Consider the following 13,507-nt stretch of genomic DNA (forward strand, 5'->3'; position numbering starts at 1 on the left):
GGTATTATTGTGATCTATATTTTGAGTTTAGAATTTTAATTTTTGTTTTCGGGGTACTCCAGAAATACTGAGGTAATCATGCATGTCTTAGATGATACATGTACGTTTAGGAATTAAGTTCGAATTTAAGAAAAACAACAATATTCATTTGACAATTCGACAATCAGTTTTTATTTAAAATAAACAAACATAAAAGTTAACAACAAAATGAACTACTAGCAGAGTAATATCCTTAAAATAGACTTAAAACTAATGGCTTGAGCGGTGTCACCTCGACGAATATATTATTGTTTTTTACTAGATATACTGTTTTTTTGAGATGTTATTTACTGTGTTACGTACTCGCGACACATTAAAAAATAAATGAACATCGCCCAGGACACATCGTTGTTTGGATAAAATGTCATATTACGAGTGACGCTGCTGACTCCACGGAACGAACACCAAGCCGTGTGAACCAGAAGATTCCTGATACCACGCAAGCTACGGAATGGAATTTCTATCCTAATTCTAATAATAATAATCCTAATTGAGACAATCATGTAGTCTTATGTACAGATTATAAGTTTTATATGTTATTCTTATTATAATATACATATAAGTAAGTTTAGTAGTTTTCCTAGAACCTTCGGTCGCCACTCTATATAATTACTGTATGTTTAAATATATACAGTTTATGTCTTGATATACACAATAGTTTACATATTGTAAATATAAGTATATAAAATATACACCGAGGGAAGCTATACACAGTGTCAATCAAATTTTTTTTAAAATAAATCTTTAAATAGGGCCAAGAATTATTTTCAATTTTGGCCTCACTAAGAAGTAATCAAACAGGAAACGTATATGTTTTCATTTTGAAGTGGAATTTACAACTCTGTTCCACAATTAAACATAGGTGTAATTTTTTTTTAATTAATTAAATGAGGTTGAATCGTGCCTAAATCGTAGGAGTGAGCAAGGTATGTACGAGCCATCGCTTTGTCAAGCGTATAGTAGAGCTCTACCGAAAAGTGTGCATCCATCAAAATAATATGAGGATAACTACTCCTGCCAGAAATGTATCTTCAATAACTTTCTTTGATATATTGTATCGTAAGTAAACGTTGTTTCCAAGAAAGATAATAAGTGTACAAATCAAAAAGTCTGATTTACACACGACAATTCACTTGAATCAACTTCTTTTTCATACGCTTGTTATAGGTGGTTTATTTTTGGTGAAAAAAAAAACTATTTTAAAGAACACAAAGGTTTGCTAGGACTAACATCGGCCGTAATGCTCCCATCAACAGAATGATTCTAACTTATAATAACGTATTTAAAGGAGCTGGGTTAGATATTTTCAAGCATTCTGTGTTACCTTTCAAAAGACTAGCAAAAGGCTATCTGACTACTTGAGGTTAGTCTCAGTAATTCTACGAAGTAAGGTCTCTGTGGAATATACTGCGCAAGAATGTCTTGCTTTTTGGGCTTAGTATTATCATAATTTTTTATTACTACTCTATTATCAGCCCAGTATTATTATTGCGTTTTGATTATGATTTGTGATCACACTTTTTCTTTTTTTGGTTCTCGTTACTTTTTCCTTAAGTCAGTGCTTGTAATTGTTTTACTTTATTTGTACCTCATTTTTTACCAATTGTTGCTTTCAACTGTATCACATTTGCTATTGTTTAAGATTAATATTAGATTATTATTATTATTACTATTTTTTTTTGTTCGTGAGTGAACATGCAAAGAATGTTATTTTATTACATATCATGTACATGCGAATGTCGAGTTAGCCTATAAGTGGGGTGTACAATTAATGCATGTAACAAATTAAATTATTTAGTGTTAATTAAGACTAAGAACTAAAATTGTATACAACGTTGGCTTCCTATTTAAATAAATAAACACAATGAATAAAAGCACTTAACATTGTATAAGATTACTTTAATGCTTATGAAAAATGTATTAATGAAATGAATATATTTTTTTTATTGCAAGTAGTAAAAACACATCGTGATTGCCGCATAACTGTTTGTTTGCGATTCATTTTTTAAAATTTTAAACTCTTAAAAACTGGATCAGGATTCTCAATTCGGCCGTACTTTTAAATGTCAGTTCAAGCTTAACTCGGTCTTTCAAGAAGCGGTTTTGAGGATGCCTTTTTTTTGGATAGAAGATGGCCTGAGGGTGACATACGATACAGAAACCAGGATCTGATGATGGCATCCTAGAGAAGTGCAGGGTAGCATTCGAAAAAGTTAGTTTTTTATAGGATCCAAACAAAAATTATTTGCAAGATTTAAATTCCTGTTCCTGTCCAATACGAACATGTTGGAAAATTTTACGAAAATCGACCTATATTAGTTCTTTTTTTCCCCCATAAGCCTACTAGCTGTTTCTGCAGTTTTTGATATTTTGATTGCCTTCTCTGGATTGAAAATTATCTCTTTGCCAAATTGGGTGAATCAAATATTCTCAGTGATGTATCAAGTTTTATAATTTATTAATAAAATTTTTCGAAACATGGAAGATTCAAGGTAAGATTTTTTTTATTGGATTCACTGGCTAATGCTTCCATCTATAAATAATAATTTATACATGGAAGCGACCGCCATAACATGCGTGTGGTAATAGCCAATCGCCTATAAATAATAACACGCCAGTAGAATTAAAGTACAGTTTCTTGCATAACATGAAATTTGGTCACATCCCTTGTAACAGAAAATTAAATTACTACTCATTAAATGATCAGCTGTAAAACTTTTAAGTCTCAATAAAGAGGTTTTGCTACTCTTTGATATTTCCAAATTTTTTTTTTTAATTTCAAATTCAAGAGAATTCTTGAAAACTAGATCACAATCTTTGGTAATGTTTAAAGCATATTCAATTTGGAAAGTATGTCACTTAGGACTTGTATAACGATATTTGTAAATTTAAGAAACACTTACAGCTGTTATCCTCCTGTCAAGAAAATTATTGTCTCAATACATGAGGAGACAATTTGACAAACTTGCACAGGATTTTCTATATATTAGTAACTGTTAAGAAACACAAGATATTCTATTTATTATTAGTTCTGTAGAAGTAGAACTAATAATAAATAGAAGTGTGCAAGTTTTGGAATGAGTGACGTCATTAATAAGTAAAGTGAAATAAAATAATACTTATAAATATTTATATTTGAATATTCATCTAATAACATCATCATATGAACAATATACTTAGATTAATGTCATATGTACATTTGTGTTGTGTATACGGAATTGCAAGAATTTCCTTTAGAAACGACACAGCTAATTGCATGGATATATAATGTAATGTGACATTATTAAACACTAGATTAAATAGTTATTGTTATACTTGATACGAAAGTTATATTTTTCCCGTGTATATTCTAATATTAAACAGTTAATTTTTCTATGAATTACATTCAATTTCATCATCGGTGTTGTGTCGTAGTATCGCTTTGTGCTTCGCTTGCAGGTTCGATACATATAAAATAGATATAACATAGTTATATATAAATAACTATAACGAAAATCTCAACATGAAGTCGCGTTAATGCCGGTTGATAAAGATTAAGGTCGATATAATTTTACTGGAACGGAATCAATGAATATAAATTGTCACAGATTTCTAATTAATTGTCTAATCGTCTTATCGTTTCAATACTATAACAATTAAATGGTTGTAATTAAAAAAAATTGGCCTCAAAATTTTTGGTTATACAACTCTTTGTATAGTTTTTAAATTTAGAATAAAAAGTTTAATAACTTTTTAAATTAAATCACATTTACAGGTGAGACGGGCAGGCATAATAGAAAAAATCTTATGTGTCAACAGCAATTAAAACACTTAGTAAGCTGTCTGAGAAAAATATAATGTTCGGCTGTTCACTAAGAGGAATTAGTATGTTTTACTCACAGAATATAATTCTTTGTTTGGTAACATTTGGTGAAATTTACTCTTACGATGGCAACCTTCAGAGAATTACGAGGAAGCATTGCAAGAGATAAGAGTTAAAGGACAGGCTATCCATTTACATTACAATTACTTCAAAAAAATTCAAATTTCCCCAAGACTGAATAATACATAGACCTATATTATTTTTCATTATATATATATTTACATTCAAAGCACTTTAGCAGGTACTAAAAATGTCTTCTGTTGTATTATGATGTAAACAACAAAAATTAACAGCCAGTTCCCAGCTTTGTGCTCTTGTTATATTAAAAACAATCTGCAAAAAATATGTTATGTGATAGCTTTAATCCTAAATACGCAACAGCGAAATTTATGTAACGCCGTAGACGGCTATGGAATGTTTTTGTTGGATTGTACTCTGATTGCAACGCAGTAATAACATCGAGAGTTTTTAATAATAGTTTTCTGTTAATAATACTGTTCTTTATAACTGATAGCCTTTATTATATTGAACATGCTTTATGTAGGCTAGATTATAAAATACGCGGTGTGTTTTCATCTGCTTATGCTGTTTTTGACAGCTTCTCTGCTAATGTTTGTGTGAGCATGTATTTATAATTGTGATCAGTTTTATATCTGGTATATAGAAAGAAATATAATGACTTCGAAGAATTAAAAGCCTACGGAAAAAACAAAAACGGTCGATTTATATATATATTATCAACAAGTAATAGCGTATTTAATAATAACATATAAAGGGTATAATGCGAAAATCATAGGAAGATAATGTTAGTATTCACAATTTAAGATAGCACTGATATAATGAATCATAAACAGATTTGGTCGATAAGAATTCCCCTGAAGTGATATTAATTAATTTTGTTTACATTGCTCAACAGCCTCGAAGCTGCCGACCACCTTTTCCTTTCATACAAATATTGCTGGATAGCGCGCCATGCCACACTCGCTTTCTGACTGTTGCTGGCTGCGAGCTGATCTGTGAATTATCCGTATATTTATCCGTAACAGTATGAAGATCATTTTGTTAATTGTCACGTGTTCCGTAGCAGCTTCAGCTAAGATATTACGTAAGTTATTAATGACATTTTTGTTTCATGAAACTAGACACAAATATATACATTTTTGATAATTATTTTTTTATATGCTGTAATGTTTAAAGCTGTTGTAGTTATATCTTTTAAAAAAATCTATTTATTTGTTATACATTGATACGGGATTCTTGTTCTGTTCTTTGTTTACTGTCCTCGTAATTGATGGCAGCTCATTTGGTCATTACCATTTTCTGATCATAATCCTTATGTAACTTGCCGTTGAAATTTTTCTGTTGTTGCATTTTTTTGAGTGTAATAAAATATTGTTATTGTTAATCTTTTATATTTATCCAGACTGAAAAAAATTGGTGGGTTATAATGAGACGGTTTTTTTGTCACACGTTATATCTTTGTCAGATCATATAAGGATATTTAAGAGGCGAACTGGTTGAATAGAGCGACGAATTTTTGACTTTGTATGTATATATTTAATAATGAAAGGTCAAAAAATGATCACTATTATATGAAATATTGTACGTCATTGTGCATTTATAAAGCGTAACATATAACTAACTCCATTTACCCGTAGAAAGTGTTTTTGCAATAACGTTATGCAGTTTATAGCTGATGGTGTAACCTCTCAGACGGTGTTTTGAGAAATATTTTATAATAATTTTAAGTTCTACACAAAACTTCTGGTGTTACAACGTTAATGGTACTTCCAGTATTAAATTTTCTCTTAAAATTCAAAGGGATACAATGAAAATAAGAGTAATTTTATATCATTAATGATTTTTATTTGTCAGCGGGAGGGTTTCATAAAAAAATTGAACTATCGCTTTAGAAAAAAATTGCGAGAGATGGAATAAAAAACAAGACAAATCTATTTGACAAAATCTTATGAAATTAATTCAGTGTGTGTAAATTTAACATCATAAAAGCTTACACGTCTATACAGCAATCTATATACTGAAATTTATTTCCCTCTATATATATATATTATTAACGGTTTTTAAGTTTAAATCTTAAGAACCATCCGGCATTGACCCTAACAGTAGTATACTCATAATTTCACTACTTCCTTATATTCTGATATCTCATACTATTGAAACTGTATAGTATATATATATATATATATATATATGTATTATCTTTCACTGTCAAGCGAGCTTGAACTTTTCTTTTTCACTGTCCTATAAAGGTTAACAAGAACAGATTTTATTATAGATGTCGTATAGTTATAAAGGTATGGTAATATCGAGCGGTAGGTCACGTCTTACAAAATACACATAAAATTATTAATTCAAATGTCAACATAGCGTTCGCATAAATCATGTTGCAACAAAAAGGACACAAGTTACTGGCCCAAATCGTGAACTTGCTTTGGACGGAATTTCGTTACTAGTCTACAAAGACCCGGTGGACTTGATAATGTATATGAAGACGAAATATAATTGTCAATTCATTATATACATATATTGTACGTTTGAATTTAACGAAAAATAAATTTAATATAGATTTATTTAACAAACAGCATTTATTTAAGAATTAAAAAAATTATGTTGTCCAATAGTGTCATAGAAATCTTCAATTCATTTTTTAAATGTATATATATTTGTATGATTAAATATACATACATACATATATAGTATATCACGTTTAACTTACGAAAATGATCCTTCACCCCGAAGTAATTAGTTAATGTTAAAGCGTGTATGCACTGTTGCATAGCCTCAGTGCATACAAATGAATGTTGTAAATAATTTCTTAAACTTACGACAGGTTAAGAGTTAAGTTACATGTAACATTTACATATCTTTTTCAGCTGACGATTTTCCGCAATGCAAGAGGAACGATCCAGAATTGGAGAAGTGTATACTAGCAGCAGTCGAAGTAGTCAGACCGAGGCTGTTAAACGGCATCCCTGAAGTCAACATACCAACGCTGGAGCCGTTCAATGTGCCAACATTGAAGCTGGATAGGACTGCCAACAATCTGAGATTGAAAGCCAACATTAAAAATATGAAAGCCGTCGGTGGATCCAAATTTACAATTGAAAAATTCAGGTGCGCCATTTACTCTTTGTGATACGAATTTAACGCTGTTTTCTGACATTGGTTAAATACGTTACATAAATAATACAACAACTAGCTCACGTGTAAATATCTCTTAAAGTAATCGTTTAAAATCTCGAATGTCAGCTATTTTATAATCGTATTCAATGACATAGATAGGCAAAGTAATGACTAATCCATGTTCAAGTTACAAATAACTTAAACCAGTCGTGCTAAAATCTGGGGCAAGTGTTTGGACAGATGCGATACACTAACTTAGATTTACGTTGCATATAACATTTCGAACAAGTGGACATGCAATCAAATGATTAAAATTTGCAACACATTTTACGGTTACATTAATAACAGTAACAGTAAATAATATTGAATACATTTGAAACGTGTTTTTAAAGGTAAAAGTGAATTATGACACAATGTTCACAATAAGTAAATCAAATTCAAAACTATATGAACTTTAGCTTATATTTCTTTATTGTATTAAAGCTTGGACGTCATAACTAACTCATGAACCAGAAGCTTGCGTATTACGAGATGGGATTGTAAATTTAAGTTAAGGAAAGACTTCAAATAAATAACTGAAATAAAGAAAAAGAGGAATTATCCTCGTCGTAAGCTCAGTGCCTTAATCCTAAACAGACCGATTTAAATTTGATCCGAAATAATTAAGAAAATATTTGTATGGATGACAGATGGCTAAAAGCAATTACATTATCTGAAGTATTGTTAGCGGTTAGTGAATCGATGCCAAACGTTGATCTACAGATTACTGACGTCGTTAGCAATCGGAAAAGCTTAGCGCGTTTGATCTAGACATACACACTAGATGGACTTCTTTCAGCTTATTAACAAGCGAAAAATTTAACAATTGCTTTCCAATTTACGTGACTATGTAGAATAAACTTACCTCAGCCACGAGATATTTATTTTGTACCAAGTAAATCACGATCATGAATCCTTAATATAATCAAATAATGAAAAATGTTTTCATATTTCAGATTGAACTTGAACAATAAGTACGTGGCGGAAATCAAACTAAGCATCCCAAAGCTGGTGGTAACTGCTGACTACGACGTGAAGGGATCCCGTATCCTCACCCTGGACATCAGTGGCCAGGGAAGATTCAGAAGCAACATCAGTGAGTAACGCCCTTAAGTCACTACAATCTAGATTATCTTAAAGCATTAATTGTTTAGATGATTTAAATTGAAGAATTTTTTGATATTTTTGGGTACTATAATGTATAAATCTTTCAACTGAGAGTTTCCTTAAAAATCTCAAATTTACCAAAAATCTTCAGCGCGTATGATCGTTTTTATTCACTTTTATATATTAGTAACTATTTTTATACAGATTTTAGAAAAAAATATTTGATTACAGCTGGAATAACAGTGGTAGCAAAGGGAAACGCGAAACCAATCACAAAGGATGGTGTGGAGTATTTACAAGCTGAGAAGGCTATAACAAAAATAAGAATTACACACGCACAAATTGTGATTGACGATAATGAGCGACCAGTGGCTGGTAAATATTTACTTAAATGTTAAAAAAGTGATATTATATTTATGTCTGATTAAAAGAGTTTATACAGTTGTTATGTACAACAAATTGGTGTGGGATTTAAACAAACAAAATAATGTATGTTTGTAATGCGTAATTTAGTTTGTAACAACTTATGAAAAATAAGATTGTAACACATTTTCAAATTATCATGATCACTTTCTAGTCACAGTTATCTTAATGAATACAATATACATGTTTAATGCAAATAAAAACAAATCCCTGATAGAATAACAGACGGACATCTAAATTATAACAAAACTTTTTGCGTCGTTTAAAAACACACAATAATACCAAGATTTTTCGGTTTGAAATCTTTTAAGACGAAAAGTCTTTGAAAGTTTATAAATATTTTTTTTTATAATTCATACACACTATGTATGTATGTATGAGAATATGTTTAGTATGTTATTCCGACACGCAAACCTTAATGTACCTTCAATAATGAACTCTACCCTCAGCAACCTCCGCGGCAGCATTCTTCAACGCCAGTCCCAATATAGTGCTGGACATCCTGAACCCTCTAATTGAAGAAAGTAGTGCGGCCATCTTCAAAGCATTTATCAACAAAATATTGGGCAGCATCCCGTTAAAGGAGATCTTCGTAGAAGACGCCTAGTTGTTATTGAATATGTACCTGTGCCTCTTATTTATAAATAGATTTAAGATTAAGTCATATTTAAATTAGTATATACATTATTATTGTACTTCATAATAAATAAACAATAACTTAATGACGGTAATTGCGTTTTATTTTAAACATTTTTAATCTTAATGAGATCTAAGATTTTCGCGAGTATTCATTTAAATGAAACTAGTATTATTCGGATTTACTACGCGGATTTTATTATTTAAAAACTACATAATCCCGACGTTTCGGTTACTTTGCAGCAACCGTGATCACGTGATCACACCTCGTCTGCCCGTTTTGTGTTTAGTCTAGACTCTAGATTAATGAATTGATTAAATTTAATAATGACATTGCTTGCTACACTTCAATTAATATCTTCTTTTCGTTTTTTGACTTTTAATGTACTTTACTTATATAAAATACTGAATTCACGTACTTATGTTTTTTTTTATAATCATTTCTATATATAAATTTATATCCGTTTTAAAATAGTTCTTTTCCTGGTCATTAAAACCGGTTTTATTCAAAGTTAAAAACAGCTCAAGTTCGTTTTTATATCTATAGTAATAATATAATTGAAGTCTGTATTTTAAATTTCTCATGCATAAGCTTCTGTACAGTTTCCATTGTAATATTTTAGAAAATATTTCTGTAATAGTCCAGGCTTCATCTAATATAGTATTGCTAACATATTTGAATTAAAAGAGTTATTACAGTTTTAGGAAACCATTCTTTTTAAAGGCACTATTTGTTTAGTGATACATCTTTACGTGACATAAAACTTTGTTGATATTAAAAAGAAACGCGTACGATGTCGCGGATATCAGCTATGTAAAATCTTGAAGGCATTCGCTTTCCGAAGGGACTTCCTCTTTCCAGTGGATAGAACGATGTCATACCAAAGTGAACAACCGTGTAAAGTAATAAAAAACATGTGACACAATTATTATAAATACAAAATAATTATTTTGAACCAACTTTTAAATTATTCAAAGCCAATTTACAATCAAGAAACGAAAATAAGTCTCTTTACTCCAGCGTAAACAGAAAAAAATAGTAAAATTATTATATATATAATATAAAACAAAAATAAATGAAAATTCTTTGTGAAATTATGTAAATTCTATTTCATTTTTACTTGTAGAATACATGCATAGAAAAGACTTCAAGTCAGAAAGTGTGCCTAACATTATTTACTCCAATGGACCTTAGACCGAGGCTACATATTATCCACATATGGTGACAGCTGTTGCTATTATAAAGGCAAATATGTCATTCAGAGTCTTAGATGAAATCTAACTCAACGTGGTCAAGATGTTGATCGAACTGGTCAAGTTTTTATTGGTAGTAGCGTTATCACATCATGTTATCTGCAGACGGATAACCGATCAAAATTCAACTTTGAACGATGGAAGTAACATGGACGAAATGGGTGAGTAATTTGAGTGATATATTTTAAAGCTAATAGGTAACTAAATTTGTATGGATAGGTACGTGTATTCGTAGTTTTGATAGATTTTTTATTTTATTTAATATAGCAGTAACTAAATTTTGTGTTAGTGTTCGTAGTTATGATTAAGTTATATTTATTGAGTTAATATATATTTCAATCGTATTTTATGGAATTTGGACAAAATCAGATATTGTAACATTCTGTTTGATGTTCTTAAAACTTCGGTCATTTTTTGTAAATAATTTTCTCAATAACGCCTCGAGATCATTTCAGTAAAAAATGCATGTATCGGATGTTCGATAATCATTGTAATATTATGACAAACTTTTACATTATAAATTTCGATCAGCCAAGAAGCCAGTGTGCCACTACAGCGATCCCAACGTGGCCGAATGTATCAAACGCGTAGCAGAGCAGGCCAAGCAACTTTTGGCTCACGGCATCCCGTCATTCGGCATTCAGCCCTTAGAACCGCTGAAGATACCCAGCATCAGGTTGAGACAACACAACATGCCGCAAGCAAGATTCAAATATGATGCCTGGCTCACTGACCTTACTCTAAACGGATTAACAAACTACACCTTCAATAAATTGGAGTAAGTTTAGTATTAGAGACAAATTATTTACTTTAAGCAAGTTTGAAGATATATTTTCTGTTCCAAAGAGGAGATGATTTTTATTTAGCGCATCTGAATCGTTCTAGCTTTTACTAAGTTCATATGTGCTTACACTCAGAGCTAATTTATAAAAATTAAAAAAAAATGTATTTAGAACATCCTTTGTTTCTAAACGAATATTGTCTTAAACAGTCAACGGACATTAAAACGGTTACTGTCAAAAATAGTACGTAAGAATGTATATATATGTATATATCGATTGATCTTATCTTGGTAATGACATTGCTTTTACACAGGAAATGACAACAGCAAGACCACTGTCAATGAGATCAACCTTTATCTTTTAAGAATAAAAAATCCACAGCATATGCAATGATAAGCATGAAATAACATAGTAGAAAAGTTTTCAAATAAATCTTGTTTTTAAATGTTAATGAGTGTTTACAAATACTTTTTTCAGTGTATATCCAGAAGAGATAAAAGTCAACGGGAACATAAGCCTACCAAGACTTGTAATGGGGGGAGAGTATGTTGTCATTGGGGAATTCCAGATGTTGCCAGTGGAATCCACAGGAAAGATGTCCGCAAACTTCAGTAAGTGTTACCAAGATTTATTATTGTATAATCGTTTAGCCTTTGTACTGAACCTCATGACCATAGAATAAAAATATTACGATTAATTACGATTTTAGGAGTATTAATATATATTTTTTAAAGAAGTTGGCACATATATTAACGAGTTATGTTTGGAAATATAAGAGACTAAATAATTAAATAAAAGTATTTATACGAAACCAGTTAGAATTTATTTATTATCTGAAATTAAAAAAAAAAATTATAAACATTCCAATTGGCAAATATTTTTAGCTGACTGTTCTGCTGCTCTCGATGCTGTTGGAGCTAAGGTTCACAAACGAATAGTAATCAAGGATGCCAATGTCAAGTTACGCTGCACGGGAGCACTCAAGGCCAGCCTGATGGAGGCCCACTCCACTACTAGCGAGATGGGTATGTAGATGGACTATAGGATGGGATATTTTAATTCTTTAACATACCACAACGATAGAAAATACCCTCCCAAAAGATATATCTTGTTTATTGAATATTAATTGTAATAATATACTTTCCAGAAATGATTACTGACCACATAATTCAAATGCACGCAAGCGAGCTAGCCAAGGAAGTGCAACCGGCCGTAGAGACAGCTCTGGCTATGGTCCTTGAAGATATCGCCAATAAATTCCTCAAGCACATACCCACTAACATGGTGTTCCCTATATAGGAAGACAGGGTCACTTAAACTAGTCTAAGTCTGTAATTACGTGACGTGACTAACAGATTCAAGATTTTTTTTAAAATAATTTATTTAATTTATTTTTTGTAACAAATAAAATGAACCAAATTCGTTTAAGTGGAACTCGTTTTTTTTTAATGATGCAACCTTCGGCCATTATGAAAAGGGAAGTCGTTGGTCTACTTTCAATCATCGTTTTCATTATGAAATATTCATAGAGGCCTTTCCTTCGTTGTAAACCATATTTTCTATAAATATTTCATGCTTAAGATACGATATTAACACTCTTTACGCGGATCGTTTATACTTGTACCACTTTCTCGAAGTGTGCCACTATGCCGGGCGGTCACAGGCCTACAAATTTGTTACGTCATTCAAATTACAACATTGCGACTCGATTGCTGTGCTACTTATATAATCCATAGGATTCACTGCTATATTATTTGTGCAGTAAGACTGATTTTCCTTTGCAAAATTTTAATTTCGATCTACCTCTGACAACATTTCCAAAAGTGCATGAAAAATTTGCATCGCCATCAACAACAGGGATAGCATTGACATTTTTGTTATTTTATGTTGTTGCTAAGTTAAAATAACATAGCACACGTAGAATTTTAAACATCATTGTGTCTCTTCAAATAAATTTCACAATATTTTAAAAGTGACTGTACTAATGTAATTTTACAACATTTGCTACATAGCAGTTACATCAAGCTGCAATTTTGCGTTATAGAAAGCGACGTATTGTTTACGTTTAGTAGATTTAATTTGTAACTAACTTTAAATAGAATTATAAATTGTCTTGTTATATTTATTTGTCATATAGGTAAGTTAAAGTCAGTTAATTTAAATGAAACTAATATTTTTCGGATATACTACGCTTCATTTTTTGATTAAAACTATGTAGTTT

General features: G+C 30.8%; 2 protein-coding genes across 2 annotated transcripts; both read left to right on the forward strand.

The window, feature by feature from the left end:
- The first annotated feature begins 4,875 nt into the window (after positions 1-4,875).
- On the forward strand, positions 4,876-9,345 carry LOC133320065 (circadian clock-controlled protein daywake-like). The gene is made up of 5 exons (XM_061526790.1): positions 4,876-5,006; positions 6,796-7,036; positions 8,041-8,180; positions 8,423-8,566; positions 9,064-9,345. The coding sequence occupies exons 1-5, from the start codon at positions 4,949-4,951 to the stop codon at positions 9,219-9,221; spliced, it is 741 nt and encodes a 246-aa protein (XP_061382774.1). The 5' UTR covers positions 4,876-4,948; the 3' UTR covers positions 9,222-9,345.
- Positions 9,346-10,520: 1,175 nt separating this feature from the next.
- Positions 10,521-12,720, forward strand: LOC116769985 (uncharacterized). The gene is made up of 5 exons (XM_032661264.2): positions 10,521-10,665; positions 11,036-11,282; positions 11,764-11,897; positions 12,171-12,311; positions 12,434-12,720. Exons 1-5 carry the CDS (start codon positions 10,548-10,550, stop codon positions 12,583-12,585), a joined length of 792 nt encoding a protein of 263 aa, XP_032517155.2. The 5' UTR covers positions 10,521-10,547; the 3' UTR covers positions 12,586-12,720.
- Positions 12,721-13,507: the final 787 nt, after the last annotated feature.

This window comes from Danaus plexippus (assembly GCF_018135715.1).
Source record: "Danaus plexippus chromosome 3 unlocalized genomic scaffold, MEX_DaPlex mxdp_25, whole genome shotgun sequence".
Lineage (NCBI taxonomy): Eukaryota > Metazoa > Arthropoda > Insecta > Lepidoptera > Nymphalidae > Danaus > Danaus plexippus.

Bases quoted from the DNA above. Each gene is read 5' to 3' on its own strand.
- LOC133320065 (XM_061526790.1), top strand. From the start codon at position 4,949: ATGAAGATCATTTTGTTAATTGTCACGTGTTCCGTAGCAGCTTCAGCT. The intron at 5,007-6,795 runs GTAAGTTATTAA...TATCTTTTTCAG, and splicing joins AGCTTCAGCTAAGATATTAC to CTGACGATTTTCCGCAATGC. The intron at 7,037-8,040 runs GTGCGCCATTTA...TTCATATTTCAG, and splicing joins TTTACAATTGAAAAATTCAG to ATTGAACTTGAACAATAAGT.
- LOC116769985 (XM_032661264.2), top strand. From the start codon at position 10,548: ATGTTGATCGAACTGGTCAAGTTTTTATTGGTAGTAGCGTTATCACAT. The intron at 11,283-11,763 runs GTAAGTTTAGTA...TACTTTTTTCAG, and splicing joins TACACCTTCAATAAATTGGA to TGTATATCCAGAAGAGATAA. The intron at 12,312-12,433 runs GTATGTAGATGG...TATACTTTCCAG, and splicing joins CTCCACTACTAGCGAGATGG to AAATGATTACTGACCACATA.